Source organism: Engraulis encrasicolus, chromosome 20 (genome assembly GCF_034702125.1).
Source record: "Engraulis encrasicolus isolate BLACKSEA-1 chromosome 20, IST_EnEncr_1.0, whole genome shotgun sequence".
Classification (NCBI taxonomy): Eukaryota; Metazoa; Chordata; class Actinopteri; order Clupeiformes; family Engraulidae; genus Engraulis; species Engraulis encrasicolus.
The window spans coordinates 14,983,228-15,001,935 of record NC_085876.1 but is presented as its reverse complement, the minus strand read 5'-3'; the positions used below and the strand labels follow the sequence as shown (position 1 = coordinate 15,001,935).

The 18,708-nt window shown below is 43.6% G+C and overlaps 1 protein-coding gene across 1 annotated transcript in view; it reads right to left on the bottom strand.

Moving 5' to 3' along the window:
* Positions 1-18,708, bottom strand: part of col1a2 (collagen, type I, alpha 2) — a 34,780-nt gene that overhangs the window by 3,700 nt on the left and 12,372 nt on the right. The window contains exons 18-47 of the mRNA XM_063185486.1: positions 18,124-18,177; positions 17,528-17,635; positions 16,964-17,017; positions 16,276-16,374; positions 15,399-15,452; positions 14,942-15,040; positions 14,393-14,446; positions 13,794-13,847; positions 13,287-13,340; positions 12,911-12,964; positions 12,631-12,675; positions 11,749-11,847; positions 11,012-11,119; positions 10,628-10,681; positions 10,467-10,520; positions 9,155-9,208; positions 8,888-8,941; positions 8,401-8,508; positions 7,948-8,001; positions 7,531-7,584; positions 6,797-6,958; positions 5,851-5,958; positions 5,095-5,202; positions 4,378-4,431; positions 3,483-3,590; positions 3,082-3,135; positions 2,566-2,673; positions 2,190-2,243; positions 1,495-1,602; positions 712-958 (exon numbers count right to left, since the gene is read on the bottom strand). Of these exons, the coding sequence (XP_063041556.1) occupies positions 712-958; positions 1,495-1,602; positions 2,190-2,243; positions 2,566-2,673; positions 3,082-3,135; positions 3,483-3,590; positions 4,378-4,431; positions 5,095-5,202; positions 5,851-5,958; positions 6,797-6,958; positions 7,531-7,584; positions 7,948-8,001; positions 8,401-8,508; positions 8,888-8,941; positions 9,155-9,208; positions 10,467-10,520; positions 10,628-10,681; positions 11,012-11,119; positions 11,749-11,847; positions 12,631-12,675; positions 12,911-12,964; positions 13,287-13,340; positions 13,794-13,847; positions 14,393-14,446; positions 14,942-15,040; positions 15,399-15,452; positions 16,276-16,374; positions 16,964-17,017; positions 17,528-17,635; positions 18,124-18,177 (2,479 nt within the window). The remainder of the gene's footprint in view (positions 1-711; positions 959-1,494; positions 1,603-2,189; positions 2,244-2,565; positions 2,674-3,081; positions 3,136-3,482; positions 3,591-4,377; positions 4,432-5,094; positions 5,203-5,850; positions 5,959-6,796; positions 6,959-7,530; positions 7,585-7,947; positions 8,002-8,400; positions 8,509-8,887; positions 8,942-9,154; positions 9,209-10,466; positions 10,521-10,627; positions 10,682-11,011; positions 11,120-11,748; positions 11,848-12,630; positions 12,676-12,910; positions 12,965-13,286; positions 13,341-13,793; positions 13,848-14,392; positions 14,447-14,941; positions 15,041-15,398; positions 15,453-16,275; positions 16,375-16,963; positions 17,018-17,527; positions 17,636-18,123; positions 18,178-18,708) is intronic.

The window sequence follows — 18,708 nt, the reverse complement described above, 5'->3', positions numbered from 1 at the left end:
TGCGTATTAATTATGCACTGAAACATAGTGCACCATCTGAGACACAACAAGGGTCTTTGCAATCCCTCGCCAAACCCCCTCCAAGGAGCCAGGTTAACAAGGTCTGTGCCTTCACGGTTTCTAATATTTATTAAGTTATTTATTAACTAGGTGCTGTGGTGCATCTGCTAATACACCATACCATGAATGAGCAGTTTTTCTGTAGGGACCCAGGTTAGAGTCTGCACTGGGTCAATACCCAAATCTACCCCCCATCTCTCTCCCCCACATTCTTCCTATCTCTCTCCTCACTGTACTATCTGCAATAAAGACAGAATAGCCCATACAAATATCTTGTAGCCCCTTAATGCACGCCGTACCTCAGTGGCACGCTGTAACAGTCATTGAAATGTAACTACCATAGCACTACAATACTACGACACAACACAGGCCCTTTAGTAATCCACCATGACTTGGTCATTATCATACTGGTAACAACAAATTTATAAAGCCGCATCTTAAGGGGTTAAGAAAGCGTTACAAAGTACAAGTTTGATGAGAGAGCAGTAATGACCAATGTGGATTCATGATTTACAGTCCGGTGCCACGTATTCCAAATGACCTGGAGGGCGGAGGTGCGCACTGTGAGCATTTGTCTAGTTTGGAATACGTGGATTGTAAATTAACCAATCCAAGTTGCCCATCATTGTCAGAGAGATGCAGCTAACTCACCGCTGCTCCAGTCGGGGTGGGCGAGTCTGATGTCTCTGCAGGTGCGGGCGGGGTTCTTCTTGGAGCCCTCGGGGGAGAGCAGGTTGTCGATCTGGGTGTTGAGGGACTTGAGGGTGGCATCCACCTCGTAGTCCTTGGCCCTCAGGGCAGCCTGGTCGGCGGCGTACTCATCGAAGCCACCAGAGACGTCGTAGGAGCCACCAGCGGGGCCGGGGGGTCCGGGCAGACCGGGAGATCCAGCGGGACCCTACATGGCAAACACAGCGGGCCCTTGGTTAGAAGGTGCTTCATTCTGCTTCAGGGCTATATTGCCTTTTTTCCACTGCCGGTTTTCTGGTAGGCCTACAGCTTGACACAGCGCTACTCAGACACCACTTTTTGCTTTACGATTGTGCTGTGTCGTGCCTATTTGAAAAGCAAAAAGTGGTGGCCGAGTCGTGCTGTGTCGAGCTGTAGGCCTCCCTGAAAACCATCAGTGGAAAAGAGGCATATGTGTAATCTCTTACACGTGACTAATTTTGTGTATGATCTTGATCTAGCAAGGTGGATAGGGTCGTAAAGTGTTTGTTTGTTTTTCTTTTTTTAGATCAGGACTCTGTTTCTCAAAAGTATCGTTACTAAGCAGTTAGCGAATGGGTAGGTTGCGTATGGTAAACTTCACTGCAACCAAGTAGCCAAGTAGCCACTGCAACCAAGTGAAGTGGCACACTCAGTCAGCAATGACACTGTTGAGAAACGCTCCCCAGATTTCATTTTCTGGTCTATTCTATTTTTTAAACTTACAACTGGGCCGACGTGTCCTTGGGGTCCACGGTGTCCAACGGGTCCAACAGGTCCAGGGGTTCCAGCTCTTCCATCCTTACCAGAGGGTCCGGAGGGACCAGCAGGGCCCTAAGGGGTTAACACCAAAGGCAAAAGGTGCCATCAGTTACCGTCAACAGAATGATACCATGATGCAGGTACAGTATGAAACAGATGACCACAAGGGTGTGTACTGGGTGAAGAAAATCTTGTGAAATTGTTGTTGCTCAGGCTATATGTAAGGGAAGTGATAGCAAGGTGCATAGAGTACAGACCAATGAATTGTCACTATGAGGGATTGTTTTGTGTTGGATTAACGTTCAATCATGTGGGCTACTTAGATGGATATTAACTAATATGTGTCATGTAACATGTATCAAGGTAAGGCATGCAGTTGTCAGTGCTATACTGTGTAAAGTAGGACATAGTTAGAGTTAAGTGGTCTTATCCGTTAAGAGTGTGGGTTTTTGAACATTCTATAAGAAGAATGCGTTCTATAACAATGCAAGATTCTAAAATTCCAAATTGTACTGAATGACGCCCAGAATTCTACAGAACTTTCACTGCCTGAACATTCCCGTCACACCGGTGTGACGGTACATTCTTAAAGGTAAGGGCGAGCTGCAAGCGTTTCTTTTGAGTTTTTGGACAAATGTCCAGTCGTGTGGACTACTTACTCTGGGTCCAGAGTGTCCAGTGGCACCAGCGGGGCCAGAGTCACCAGGGGGTCCCTAGAATGAAGACACAAGAAGATATGAAGTGTGGGTCAGTCACCTAAGACACAAGGAGATGTCAAGTGGGGTGACCCAAGATACAAGAAGATGTTAGGTGACACATTCAACATTACTGCAGCTATGGGGGGTACAGCTACCCCACCAGGACCCAACCCTACTACCAAACTAGGGCTCTGTGGTCACAGATTTGCACCCTGGGTTCGAATTCTGGGTGGTGCAACTCCGCTCTACTTCACTACAGTCTCACAAAAATTACACATCACACTTATAGATCATCTCTTTTTTTCCCATTCATTGCTAGACCAGGAGTATCACTTACGTTGGGTCCGGGCATTCCCTGGAGACCAGGGTGTCCACGCAGTCCCTTCATGCCTCTGTCTCCCTTCTCTCCGGCGACTCCCTTCTCACCACGCACTCCAGCGGTTCCCTACGGCAGGACAGGACAGGACAGAACAGGACAGGACAGGTAGACAGACAACCAGCAGCCATTAGCAACAGCAAACTCCATTGGGACAGACTTCATTCCTGCCAAACTCTTGGAAGACATCTAGCATCTAGCATTGTATGAACTATGCTTCATAAGTAGGCCTACAGTATAGTATTTATTGCCAGTTGCCAGTAGATCTGTCATCAATCTTTGAAGATCTGTCATCAATGAATATGTTTTTCTCATCCTCTATCTATCTTTAGATCTGTTTTTATTACTTCACTTTGAATAAGGTCCAATAGCTAACTAGCATGGTTTCAAATGGCAACTATACAGATCTCATGGGCCTGTTCTCTGGTGTTAATGGTGTGAACTCAAACAGGGATGTGAAGAAGGTATGGTACTCACAGTAAGACCTCTGGCACCAGCAGGTCCAGCGGGGCCAGCAGCTCCAACGGGTCCCTATCAGGGGACAATGACCAGATGTCACACACACTTCACACATTTTAGCCAAAGTCCATGGACTTGCTTTGATGAACTGTGGAATCAAGATTTAAAAAGCTAGGTGGTCTGCATAATTTGAGCTTGACCACTTTGCAAAAGTTTCAATGGATGAGTTAAAGAGTTGCAATGTTGTGAACTGTATTATACTGTGCAGTACAGTACTGTACTACACTGTATTGCATGTTTCAGTATTGATATTGCTATTGTGTTACCGCACGTTGTATTGACTTTGCATTGGATTGCATTGCATTGTGTTACGTATATTGTCTGACAGTGTCTTGAAGAAAGAAGATTGGGTTACTTACACCCTCACCACGGTTTCCGGGTCTGCCAACGGCGCCAGCAGCACCAGCGGGTCCGGGCTGTCCAGCAAGGCCAACGGGTCCAGGAGAGCCGGGCTCACCACGGTCACCCTGTCACGAAGAGAAGAGACAATAAACCTCATATTTAACACACTGGAAACATGGAGGCCCATGGTGACCCACTGCACTGGGTTATCATGGCTTATAACATGGAGGCCCATGGTGACCCACTGCACTGGGTTATCATGGCTTATAACATGGAGGCCCATGGTGACCCACTGCACTGGGTTATCATGGCGTATAACATGGAGGCCCATGGTGACCCACTGCACTGGGTTATCATGGCGTATAACATGGAGGCCCATGGTGACCCACTGCACTGGGTTATCATGGCGTATAACATGGAGGCCTATGGTGACCCACTGCACTGGGTTATCATGGCTTATCGTTACATGGTGTTATTATCTCGGACGTAGTAAACTCACGGTATCATGGAAGCATTGAACTATAAGAAAGTTGTACGGAAATATTATTTTGGCATCAGCATTTATTTGTTCAGGTGTAGGGAAGTGAGTTGAAGAATAGTTATGTCTTACAAGAAATAGGAAAAAAACTGATGTAGAAGATGCAATATTGATTACTGAAAGGTTACTGGGGTGAAAAAAAACAGAAATATTTTGTCACCACAGGAGTCAAAGACCCGCAGTGTCAAGATCAGTATGATTTCATATACTGTATACTACATCTCTCTTACAAAATTCCCTTTTTGATGCACATGAAATGGCTCATACTGTATCTGTGTACGTAACCGTTTATTAAGTATCCATACTGTACGAGATTTTTTCAGATGAAGAAAAACCCAGTCTTTGCCAGTCTGTCAATGGGCAAAGAACCTTACCTTGAATCCAGCGGCACCAGGACGACCGGGAGGTCCATCGTTACCAGGGTTACCCTGCAGAGCAACACATAAACAGAACATCAGGCACTCAGTGGCAATCAACTAGCTAGCTACATAACTGAACTGAACTGGAGTCAATCAACATTTAACTACATAACTGACCTGTAGCGTCAATACTTAAATAAGGGTGATGGTAAAGTAGTACAATAGTAGTACAATAGTACAGTCCCTGGAGCAGCAGAAACCTAGATGCCCTGATAAAGGTCCCCTACATGCAGACTCCCAGATCATTAGCTCTATGCCTACCCTAAAAGATGAAATCTCACCTACTCGCACAGGATGTGAACCTGCTACGTTAAGATCTCCTGACTTCCCTAACTCCCAATAACCAATAGCCTAGCTGCATTACATTATTATTACATTATTATTACATTACATTACACTTAGTTGACGCTTTTTTCTAAAGCGACTAACAGTTATTTTAAGTACAGGACATTGATTACAGTCCCTGGAGCAGTGTGAGGTTAGATGCCTTGCTCCAGGGCTCCTCAGCCATGAAGTGAGATAGGGAGTGGAAGGGTGGGATTCGAACCTACAGTCCTCTGATCTAAAGCCCATCTCCTTAACCACTAGGCCACGGCTCCATGGCTGCCCTTAATGCTCCAAATTCTCTATATTCGTGAGCTCCATGGGCTACCCCCAAAGATGAAACCTCACCTCACGTCCAGCCTCTCCCTGGGGGCCAGTCATACCGGGCATGCCAATGTTTCCAGGGGGTCCACGGGGGCCAGGGGCACCAGAGGGTCCAAGTCTGCCAGCCTCACCCTGTTGGGCAAAGGGAGGGAATTTAAGGTAAGAAAAGATACATACATATGGCTCGGAAGTCATTTGAGAAATGTACAATACTGTCAGTGACAGGAAGGATGAGGAGTAAGACTCCCTTGTTAAGAAATGTCAAGGTGGACACAAAGTCAATGATGCACATTTACTGATGTTTGAATGTATTATTTAGTCAATACACTGTCAAATTTTCCAATTGTTGAATAGGATGATAATTACTATTTTGTAATGTGTTGCTAAAACTGTCAACGTTTCAAGCAGTATTGTAGTAGTCCTTTCAGTAAAAACTGAAATGTTCAACTAGTGGAACAGCATGCACTAAAGAGTACTTGATTGTGGTTAGCTTCGAAGCATACTGCGAGTATCTCTGAAGAGTCTCTTTCATTCTTGTGTTGTTAAGTCTAATGAGTTAGGTTGTAATCAAGTGGCCCTCTTTCTGAAGCTTGAGGACATTCCAACTTCAATCCAAAAGCGCTTTCCCTTTGGCCTTTCAAGTAGGCCAGAATTGGAGAAGTTTTTTTCGACGGATAGGTGAATTATCTTTGAGCCTCAGTTCTATTTCTATTTCTAAGTTCTATTTATCACGACCCAAACCCCTTTTGACCATAATGAGAGTGTATATGGTATACTTACAAGAGATCCGGGCATTCCGGGAAGACCACGGTCGCCTCTTGCTCCGGGAAGTCCGTTGAATCCAGCTGATCCGAGCTGACCCTGAGGTCCGGGGGCACCAGGGGCACCCTGTCAGTGGAGAGAACAGAGAAAGAAAGAAAGAGAAAAGAATAAAGTTGTTATTTGATTTCAATTGATTCACTGTTTACACACCATTGTTTGGAAGGACCTATACAGTGTGTGTGCGTGTGTGCATGTGTGTGTGCATGTGTGTGTGTGTGTGTGTGTGTGTGTGTGTGTGTGTGTGTGTGTGTGTGTGTGTGTGTGTGTGTGTGTGTGTGTGTGTGTGTGTGTGTGTGTGTGTGTGTGTGTGTGTGCGTGTGTGTGTGTCTCTCTATCTGTCTAAGTGTCTTGTGAACTCTGAAATTCCCTCTTGGATTACCAGAATGGTGTATTTATGAATTCCCACTTTGTCTTTACTCTGTCTGTGTGAAAGATCAATCATTGGGTCCCTGCTTTTGAGGTGTTTAGAAATCATTGTGAGAGATATGATCAAAGGTTATATTATCCGTAGGCCTACCACCTCTCTCTGTTAGAGTGAGGGGATGGGTACACCTGTTTTTGAACTGTCTATCTGACATTCTAGTTCTGACATTATGTTCAGTGGTTAGATATTGTGGCACCTGTTTTGAGGTATCTATCTGATATTCTAGTTGTGACATTATGTTCAATGGTTAGATATTGTCCTTATGTGACTGAGGTGTTCCTGCACAGTCGATCCCCCTCGGGGACGCGAACCTGTCGCCTCGTCAACTACAACGATCCGGAAATGGGAGTCATAATACGATACCGCTGGACCAAGAGACCAGTCTCTCAGCCCAACGGCATCGACACTGTATGAGGCTTTGGGAGGGAGGTTTACTAACGTTCCACGCTAATTCTGCTAGTTAGCCTCCGTTACACTTACAGCGGCGCCAGCCTCTCCAGGGGCTCCCTTGTCTCCAGCAGGTCCGCTGGGTCCGACCATGCCGTTCTCTCCGGGGGGTCCTGCAGGGCCAGAGTCACCGCGAGCTCCACGGGGGCCATCCTTTCCAGAGGGGCCAGTAGGGCCGGGAGGTCCAACAATACCCTATTGGAAACAACAAAAACATTTGTTTAGGAGCGCTTCCTGGACTTCCTGGAAAGTTTGGTGCTCTTTGGATAGGGAAAAAAATGAAGATGACAAACTGAAGAAAATCCAAGGCACTCTACTTTTGAAAAAGTTAAAAAGCCTTTGTTGTGATGGCTTTGTCATGTTAGACATTTAAAAGACCCCTATTGAGAAATACCCTAAAATACCCTATTGGGAGCAACAAATAAGAATTATGTGATTATATCAACGATTGTGAGAAGTCTCAGAAATAGTGACATAAATTGAATATCTGATAGGGTTTTTTAAATTCAAAAGTGCCTCGGTTTCTTTGTTTATATTATTGTGTTGCGTTTGCAACAGAGTGAGAGGATCGCGAGGCAGTGCAAAGCAAAGTCCAGTAGCCAACAGCTAATAGCTAAGGAATTCCATTGGCGACTAGTACTTTACACTAAGAGCAAAACTCAAAACATCAGTTATCTAGCTCTTTGTTCTTACACTATGTTTCTTCTATATCTCTGTGTAAATAAAACAATATCATAGAGCTCGAGTCACATAGTCAGTATACTTACAGCGGGTCCAGTGGGTCCAGCTCTGCCCATAGCACCAGGGAAACCAGTCAGACCCTAGTGTAGAAGAGAGACAGGTGTCATTGAGTTGTCATCGAGATACCTTTAGCATTTTGTGGGGATGCTTAGCGTGTTAGCCTATCAGTTAAACAGCTGTCTTAGCCAGTTAGCATCATAGGTCCTAGCATCCTTCAAGGAGTGGCACCGTGGCAGTGGAGGCTAAAGCTACACAAACAGGTATGGGAACATATCCACCACCAAACAAGTCTCAAGTTTTAGTTTAACTGGGAGTCTATGCATCATCCCTCAGCTTGCAGGGGCATCACAGTGAGGCAAACATCGGCAAATGCATCTATCCACCATGACACAAGGAGGTCAGGCTGGGTCAAGACATTTTTGAGGGGGCTTAGGGTCACTTACAGGGGGTCCACCATCACCACGGGCTCCAGGGGGGCCAGCAGGTCCAGCGGGTCCCTATCAGGAGAAAACAGGAAGAAAGGAAGACATTAGTCAGCCAACTAACAAAAGCACCTGACCATGGCTCTTTCTCAATGCTCAGTGTTCTAGCCCTGCTAAGACGTGAAACGCCTAGTGTTTGAATACTCTGGTGAATTCCAAGGAGTATCCAATCACGAGGCGTTTCACATCCTTGCGAGGCTAAAACACTTGACATTGAGAAGCAGCCCATGTAACCCAATAAAGAGAATCGTGGGTGCTTTTAGGTTCATGTACAAGTTAGAACTCAGTATACATTGGAACCGGACTGAGAAATCTAGAGTTTGCATTCGCAAACACGCATGACAAAATGCAGTGTTAGGGTATGAGTGGGTGTACTGTTTTTAATTTTTTTGTTTTGGGGTCCCAAAAACTCACAAGAGGTCCAGAGTTTCCAGCGGGTCCAGAAGGTCCAGAGGGTCCAACGTCTCCCTTGCCACCAGCAGGTCCCTTCTCGCCTCTAGCTCCAGCCTGTCCATCAGCACCCTGTAGGCAACACACAACACAAGACGTCACTCTTTGGTCATCTCGAAGGCATCATAGACTTACATACAGTAGACTGGTATGTTTTATGTATGGGGTATGTATCTAAAATGTCAAAAGGATTCTGTACAATACTGTATGTAGGATATGTGAATATGAGTGGTTAGGTTGATGTGCTTTTAGTGAAGTCCACTCACAACAAGGACCCTTGGACTTCATGAGAACTAAAATGACTTAACCCTAAATACAACACTGCAGCACTCCTACTGTATGTCTTTATCTTTTGAGGTTACTTGTCTGTGTCTATATTTTGTTTCATGTGATAACTGTGACAAAAGCAAATGAAAAAATCAATGAGAGAAAAAAAGTGAAGTCTACTCACAGGGGGTCCAGCGAATCCAGCAGGGCCAGCGGGTCCACCCTCTCCACGCTCTCCCTATAGACAGCAAAGAACCACACATAGGATCCAGGTCAAATGAAAGACAAGTCTACATGGAAATGTATATGATATCTACTGTATGTCTCATGCATCCAGCTCGTGTTAGTCAAAGGAGTTTAGTTGTAGGCAGTTGGACTTCTTTTAGAGCTACAACTGAACTCTTTTGACTCTACACGAGGATGTAAGCTTGGCGATTGGCGAGGTACGTACGGGAGGTCCACGAGCTCCAGCAGGTCCGGCGGGTCCCCAAGATCCGGTCTCTCCCTATAGAGATAGAACACAGGCAGGTGGTGTTCCATCAGAAACGTGGCTCTAGAACTTGCTAACAATGGATATCATATCAAGTAATGCCAAGGCAGTTATCCACAACACAGGCAGTTGGTGTTCCGTCAGATGTGTAATTCTAGAACTAGAATTATGGTGGAATTGATGAAAGCAATTTGTACATAACAGTGTGATCATAGATTTAGGTTAAGTCTAAACTGATATTGCATTCAGTAAACATGACACAGAGGAGATTCCAAAATGATGTGTGCAATATTAGGTCGGTGTGAAATTCATCTTGGTTTCCATCAGCTGTTAAATATTCCTTTATATTTGCCAAGCATTTCCCAGCAAAATTATCTCTGGATCACATATATAATGTGCTAATTATTTAGCTTCTTCCAGTGCTTTGAAAAAAAAACCAATCAGTGTTGCAGTCGTTGGCAGTATTTTCAATAGGTCGGCTTCATAAAGTCTATAAAGTGGCAAGTCTTCAAGTATCAAGTATGAAATGGTGTAATATGCACTATGAAGAAAATTATATAACAAAGCAAAAAAAGGGAATAGAAAATTAAAAATAGAAAATAGAAACGTAAAATAAAGTAAAATATAAAACCATGTTAATTCCAGAGGGTCTATACTATATCTCCAATCGGAATGCAAGTGACTGGACTTCCTCTATTTTTCCTCTATGTTGCAAGACGTCTTCAGGTTTTCAGAAAAAATGTTGTCAGCTCCTTGATATTTTTGCTTTGCATAATAAAATACGGTGTAAATAACAATATACAAAAAAGCAAAATGCATCTATATTGCTTGTTATGTTCCTCAGGTCTGGACTTCCTTTGTGACTTCTTTATTTTCCATCCAAAGAGCATGAAGTTCCAGTCCCAACCAGCAGATGGCGATGGTGAGAATTTCCCTTGGCTCACACTTTTTCCTCTTCCGGCCATCAGGTAAGGGTCAATAAAAGGTCCCACATAAAGGTAATAGTGCCTGTATCCATGATTCCAAGTGTCCATATGATGGGCCTTCTGTTTTTTCCAGTTGACCCAAATCTTGAGGTAAGGAGTGTCTTCAAGATCTTGGCATCCTGGCTGACCATGTTGCATGAACAGGCAGTGGTGAATTCTATTGATTGCTTCCCGTGACGAAAGACCCACTTGACTCCGAGCCCAACGTGTTCTTCTCACATTAACAGTACAGCCTGTCACACTTCTGCCATCAAATATGGACAATGGCACCTCTGGTTGATATTTACCTTCTCGCCATTGGCACCAGCAGGTCCGGGGGGTCCAGAAGGTCCAGTGGCTCCCTATAAAGTGGAACAAAAGATCAACATGAGATACAGTCATAGAGAATGTAATTTTAAAACAGATCGGTGACAACAGTGTGCGTGATAGATAGGTCAAGGTTACTTACACGAGCACCATCTCTTCCAAGGTTGCCCTCAAGGCCTCTGAATCCATTCTCTCCCTAGTTCACAAAGAGAGAGAACACAACATATAGCTTTTAATTCTGATTATAGCATGACTGGCTCCACTTTCTGCTATTCTATGTCAGTGCAATATACAATAGTCCGAACATGAACTTTCTTCTAGCAACACTTCATGATTAGCATACAGGTCCAGGCACCTTACAGCCAGATCCAAGAAGAACTATGTACTGTAATACTGTAATACTGTAATACTGTAGGTACAAATGACAAATGGGGCCTTCCTGGCAATGTTGTTGGTACCCATTTTGATGTTCACAAATCAAGAGAAGAAAATGGAGTTGCAAAGGTGAATTTAAAGGGGAACAAACCTTCTCTCCCTTGGGTCCAGGGGTACCAGCGGCTCCACGCTCTCCGGGCATACCAGCAGCACCCTGGTGTCCAGGGGCTCCAGCGGGTCCAGCAGAACCAGGCTCTCCCTAAACAGACAATGCAATGTTAGACTTCAAGACCTCGCTGTCATTATAGAGTGACCTGTGCAAGGAGACAAGATGGCACGGACACAAAAAGCCTTCGGCATAACCTCCAAATGTAAAGAAATATGGTAATTCATGCTAGGCTACATCTGACCATTTTACTTTCTCAAATAAAATTAAGGTTTTTGTCTAGTTTTTTAGGACAACTATGTAATTGAATATCAGAGTTCCTCTTCATTCAGCTTCACAGACATGATTTTTAAATTTTAGTCTGCTGTCTAAGACTTCCAAGTTATTGTCTCAGTCTCAGGTTGACCCTAGACAAAGTACCCTTAACCTGAACAGAATTGAACAACCATCAGTTCCAGGTGCACATACGTGCAAGTTCCTGTCTCAGTTTCACTTTGACCCTAGACAAAGTGTCCTTAGCTCTTGCCCTACCAGTAGTTCTGCGCAGCTTCGTGAGCTCCACTACTAGTGTTTGGAGCGCCAACAGGGGGCTCCAGAGCTACACACACACACAGAGGTCTGGTAGAAACCAGGCTAAGACAAAGTGTCCTTAGCTCTTAACCAAGAGAGTTTAAGTGTGTGATTCAATTGACGTTGTGGCTTAAGCCTTGAGTACTACCCACCTTTCCGCCATCAGTTCCAGGAGCACCAGCAGGTCCGCGGGCGCCCATGGGTCCCTGGGGTCCGCCGGCTCCAGCAGGTCCGGGGTTACCACGCTCTCCCTGTGGTGGAGGAAAGAATAGATGGGATACAGCACCAGAGTTAGCAACAGGAAGCATCACCGGCTAACAACCCGAACACTGTTTCTCAAATGCGTTGATGCTAACCACTTAGTAGGTAGCAAATGGAAAATTGCATCGCAATTGAGTAAGCTGCGAATTAAGTTAGCAACGATGCTGTCGAGAAGCGCACCCCAGAGTTATCACAACAGTGTGCACTGTGTAGGATGATATGTGTAGGAGGCTACAGTATGTGAAGAAGCAATGGATGGGCAGAGTTAGCACCTTGTTCATGTGCTCACATAGTGTGCTAATATGCAGGTAATAAACAAGACACTACAGTGTGTGTCCTATATAGTGAAGTTTGAATCGATGTGGCCTAGGCCTTCAAGGGGTTGATAGGGCAGGCCATATCGAAGTCTGAGGGTTACTGGAAATATCCATCAAAGGTTTGTGGAGAAGGAATGGGATGGGGCAGATTTAGCCCCATTGGGCTCAATCTGAAAATGTCACTTGTGTACTATGTATGGAGTGAAGCAATGTGGCTTATGTCCCATGGTTAAGTCGTGGTGTATTACTAAAGGCCTTGTGTTATGTCATGGTAGTGTAGTACTATGGTAGTTAACTGTTCAATGACTATTACAGTGTTTCACTGTTGGAATGACGTGCATGATGGGACTATGTCTTCAGAGGTGTGTAGAAGAGGCCATGCTACTGTAAGGCAATGTATGGGGAGATGTTCACTAAATGCATGATGGGTAAAGGGTTCAGGCAGGTGAAACCCACCTTAACACCAGCAGGTCCAGAAGCACCCTGGTCTCCGGGAATACCCTATAATGAACATGGAAGCCATTAGGATACTGTTCGAACAAAACAGGAAGTCAAGACAAACTCACAAACAACTGTCAATATTTCACATTTTAGTGTGTTCCAAGTCTAATACTTCAGGACACAGTCTGTCAAAGGGTATGGAAGAATAAAATTATATATGTTCTAGCTTAAAGGGGGGAAATTGGGGTCTATAGAAATATATGGGTACTTGAGTGTTGTTTTGGACATTACTTACTCTATCTCCAGCCTTGCCAGTCTCACCAGCGGGTCCGGCGGGTCCAGGCAGACCCTGAAAAATACAAAGCAGACAAGATGGTTACATTAGGACTCCTGTCTATGTCTTTGACTCCAACTCGTTGACTGACCATGGCTCAATTATTGACAAAGGTTTAACTTAGATTGCCCTTTTCTCTAATTGACGAGTTTTAACTTTCATGTCTCTATTATAAAAAAAGTTTTAACTAACTGAATGTAATATATACTAATAACCTAAATGATGAGACATACTGTCTAATCATTCACTGCTAAGGGGATTCAAGCTCTAAGGATCCTGTTACAGCTAACCGAAGTAAGGTTGATATGACAGATTGAAGAGGGGTCAAGACACTCACCTGGAAGCCAGGGGCACCAGAGGGTCCCTGCTCTCCCTTCTCACCAGTAGGTCCCTAGAAACACAAGAAGGTACTGCCATCAATATCTACAGTGAAATAATACAGTACAATACAAGAGTACGGTAAATTACTGTGAGTGTTGCAAGGGACAAAGATTGTGGTGATGATGGTTTAGAACAGGTGTAGTAAAGTACATGTTACAAAAGATAAGGATCGTGATGGTGAGGATTGAAATGTAAGGTTAGATTAGAGTAGAGTCGAGTAGAGTAGAGTAGAGTAGAGTAGAGTAGAGTAGAGTAGAGTAGAGTAACTTTATTGATCCCCAGGGGGAAATTCAGGTGTCCAGTTGCTTACATAAATACACAAATACACAAATGCCCACATGGACATTTTAAAACACAAATAACACAGGAATAGTCATGGAAGGGAAAATAAAATAAAATATAAAAAGGTAAAAAGGGAAAAGGTAATTGTGCAAAAGTTAGGAATCCAAAGTTTGAAACTTACACCAAGACCAAGAGGTCCAGCAGGGCCGTTGTTACCGTCGGGGCCAGGAGCTCCCTACAGCAGAGGAGACAGAGGAGTCATTTACTACAGGCATCATGTAAACACTAACATACTAATACACACACACACACACACACACACACACACACACACACACACACACACACACACACACACACACACACACACACACACACACACACACACACACACACACACACACACACACACGTAATACTGCCATATTGTAAATGGACTGCACTCCACTCTTTCAAGCACAAATATACATTACATTGTAAAATGTAACATTGGATGAATGTGGTACATATGTACATTGTAAAGTTTACAATGTACATATGCACATTCATCCAATTCATCCAACCCAGCAATTTGGGGTTAAGTACAGTATATTACTCAAGGACACATTGATGGTGTCAGGCAGAGCAGGGCTCGAACCGGCATCCTCCTGGTTGCTGGCCTTTGCCACCTGAGCCACCCTCGTTCTATGTAATTTCACATATTGAAATGTTGTAGTGTCATCTGTGTGGCTATAAGAGCTCTGACCAGTTCTTGATTAGATGATTGTTTTGGGCACTTACCCTCAGACCAGTAGGTCCAGTGGGTCCCTTCTCTCCGGGCTTGCCAGCATCACCCTGTGTGATGACAGGAGAGCATAACAATCAGTGGTTATTCTACACACACATCTGTCTGGACTGGCAGTCAAGGATACAGTCAAGGACTTTTATCTGTAATGTGGCATGAAGATACAATGAAGTACTGTGATGGTGGGACATGCAGTAAGATTGTAGTATTGATGAAAAGAATATGGACGCTGATTGTTTGCGCTTGTCGCCTAATTCAAAATGGAGCATTCGTAGCCTCTTAGTGCAGATGGGGTCGCCGGCGGGCCTATTCACTATTTGCTCAAAATGCTCAACGTATTTAACGTATTCAACGTTAAATAACAGTTGAAGACATAGCCATTACAATATTTGTGACAGTAAGGTTATAACATTGGCTCTGCGCTAAGGGTGGGACACATGCAGTAAGATTGTAGTATTGATGAAAACAATATGGACGCCGACTGTTTGCGCCTGTCGCCTAATTCAAAATGGAGCCTTCTTGAAAGGGGCTTCCCCATTACTTACAGCGGGTCCCTTAGGTCCGGGGAATCCAATGGTACCAGCCTGTCCTCTGGGGCCAGTGGGGCCAGGGGGGCCAGAGCGGCCATCCTGTCCGGAGGGGCCCTGTAATAAAGGTTACAGAAAAACATTAAATATTAATACAAAAGAAATTAAGTGCAGTGTAATACAATGTGACAATATCAGCGTTGTAATATAATGTAGTGTAATATAATATAATATAATATAATATAATATAATATAATATAATATAATATAATATAATATAATATAATATAATATAACAATTTGAAACAATTATAATGAGTCAACTTCAATGAGCTCTAAAAGGCTCTTATTGGTTTGCTTCTTGTAGAAATAGATCTAACAGTAATAGTAACGATAGTAATTAAATAACCCTAATGCAGGACTGTAAGAGAACTTATTTGACATGGGAATGACATGAGGACAAAAAGGTACGTACAGCAGGGCCCTCCTTTCCGGGGGGTCCAGAGCTGCCAGGGCTTCCGGGCAGACCCTGAGGAAGGAACACAAGGGGGTTAACTTTTGAGCATATAGTAGGACTTTTATGAGATCACAAAAATGCAACTTCCTGCATCTTCAGACACAGTTCTACATAAAACATGGAAAAATGTATTCAATGTCTAAAATGTGTTGATAATAAAATAATTGAATGTTTTTTAAGTATGTGCCATTATGGAGATAGAAAAGAGAAGTGTGAGACAGGAAGTGAAGAGATTAGGTAGAATAGGATTGGGAAATGACCTCTGCCATTAACCAATTAACCAATTAACAAATAATACAGTTAATCAATTAACCAATTAACCATGGCTACGGTCCTAGACACTGCTTAGCAGTGAGCTAATGGAACTACTACTTATTTTAAGTTCATCACAATGTGCATACTGAAAGTGATATAATTGGATCTGGTGCTTATAGTTCAACTGCAGCCACCGTAAACACATAGCTATAATTATTAACGTAATACTACTGTAAGAGAGGGGTATTAGCCCACTGTCAATAGCAATAGCTAGCTAACCAGCTATATAGCAGTTGGTGTGCACATCACATCACTGTGTGCTCTCCTGTGTATTTGTCAGGCTCACAGACTTCAGAAAAGGTGTACTGTTTTGTGCAGGAGAGTGGAGTAAGGTAGAGAAGAGTAGAGTAGAGTAGAGTAGAGTAGAGAAGAGTTGAGTAGAGTGGAGTCGAGTAGTTTGTTGAGCAGAGTAGAGTTGAGTTGGGTATAGTCGAGCAGAGTAGAGTTGAGTAGGAAATGAAGCAGGGTGTCGAAAACAGCACCTCATAAAGCCTAGAGGGCATCAAAAATAGTGACTCACTCTCTGTCCAGCGGGTCCGGGCTCACCAGCACGGCCAGAGTCTCCAGGGGGTCCACGGGCACCAGAGGCTCCAGTGGCACCACGGGCACCGGGCATGCCCTAAGCACAACAATAATGGCAATGTTAGCAAGCCAAGGTCAGGGGTGCTTTTCTCGAAGCCATAGTTGCTAACTATGTTAGCTACTTTGCTATTTCCAATGTAATTACCCATTGGTAACTACCCAAGTTGCTAGCTGCTAACAACTACGCTTTTGAGAAACGTACCCCAGATATGTAGGAGTGTGGCCAGAGAAGGCATTGTAACTATGCTGCCACTTGCTACTATGATGCCTATTCCCAATCTTTATCTTTTATTGAATATTTAATAAAATAATATTTACTGCTCTGACCAAAGTACTTACAGCTAAAGATGACTATTGATGGAAATTGGGAGAAAATCGTAGCCTAGCGAGCTAAACCCCTACAGCTGAAAGCTGACAGGGTCAAGATCCATCTTTTCATGTTGGCTACTGTATGGTATTCATGGTATGGTCTTCATAGCAACATTAGCAACACAACTTCATGCTACACTGTAACTGTTTTCTATCTAACGAAATATTTTTTGGCTATTACTTGTATATCACATGTAACAAATACAATATGGGCATGTCATGTGTTACTGCTGAATAACATGTTGCCTGTTACTCACCATGGGTCCAGCACGTCCGGGAAGTCCAGGAAGTCCACGAGTTCCAGAGGCACCCTATGAAGAAGGGAGGAAGGGAAGAGAATCATGGGTAATGTCTAAGCACTTTGTACCTGATGCTACTACTCAACAGAACTCAGTTGCTGTGAGCACTGGTAATGTATCCCTTTCTTTCTGTTCCATTATATTGGATGATGATGATGATGATGAGGATGGTGATGATGATGAGGATGATGATACATGTCAATGATATTAGGCTACATTAAATGTAATACTTCTGAGCAAGTACACATGAAGTGTGTTGTATGTCTGTGCATTGCTGTAAGTGTAAAAGGTTTACTTGCGATAAATGATCTTTTCACCTACGGTAGAGCTAACCTAAACTTGAGTTGAAGGTAAAGATTGTGCACATCCCAGGAAAAGGTGCAGGACAAAAGCTAACTGTAGTTTCAAAGTGAGAGGTCCACACACTTAAAATCCTTAGGATTGACCTCTCACTTTGAAACTACAGACAGCTAACAAACTTGATAAAACACGAAAACATTATTTGTCTGGTGGTCAACTCACTCTTGGTCCGGCAAGACCAGCAGGTCCGGTGGCACCCTGCTCACCAGTGGGTCCTCTCTTTCCCTCCTCTCCAGCGGGGCCAGGTGCTCCCTGAGCTCCCAGCATGCCCTGCGGTGAACAGAACAGGCGAGACATAGAGGTCAGACAGGAGGTCAGTCATGTGAGGGTGCTACAAGATACAAGTTCTATTGTCATCGTATACTCATGAAATTCATTCATGAGCAATGGCAAGAGTGTTTGTGCTCAAAAATCCCCATAAAGAAAACAGTGTAGGAAGGTAGAAATATATATATCTCATATAGTAGGCCAACCAAATATGGCCAAGGGCACTGCCTTAAAAGGATATTTCTGTGTACACACTCCACATGAAAGTGAAAGCATGAAATGCATCTGTACTGTAATATATACCTTATACTACTGAACTTAACTGTATAGGGTGCATATTGCAAATGTCATATAGTGCACTTTACACAAATAGATGCAGAACCAATTGACAACAACAATGATGAATCTTAATGTCATGTATTTGTTGTGCATTTGTATGTACCATGCAGAGTAAAGACAATAAACGGGGTAAAATGTGTGCTGGTACTTACAGTCTCACCCTTGGGACCAGTGTCTCCCTTGATGCCAGCGGGACCAGGGTCTCCCTGTGACAAAGGAAAAACAAGGAGATGTCAAATATGTCTTCTGTCCAACAGTAGCTTCTACCAATGATGCCTTGCCATGCTTGATTGCTATGCTTGCATCAGCTAACCGTAACCCCATAATGCTCACCATTCCACCAACATTGTAATAGTCTCTGAAAAGTTAAGTACCATAGTACACTGCACTACTATGAAATGACACAGGGCCTTTAGTAATGCACTATGACTTGGTCATTGCCATTCTGGTAACAGCAAATTGAACGTCTTAAGGGATTAAATTACATCATTGTGCAGCCATACAAGCCAAGAAGCAAGCAATGAATTAAACAATGATAATATAATAATAATATAATATATTCTACAATAATAACATAATATAATAATAATAATTGCTGAGCATACAAAGTCTTAAAGTCTCAAAGTGTCAAAAAGCACAGCTAGTTGGATTCCACGTTTCATAAAAAGGGTAAAGGCCACTGCAGAGCACCCATTTTAGTGAGGATGTTTGGGAGTCTGGAGGGGAAAGGTCATCTA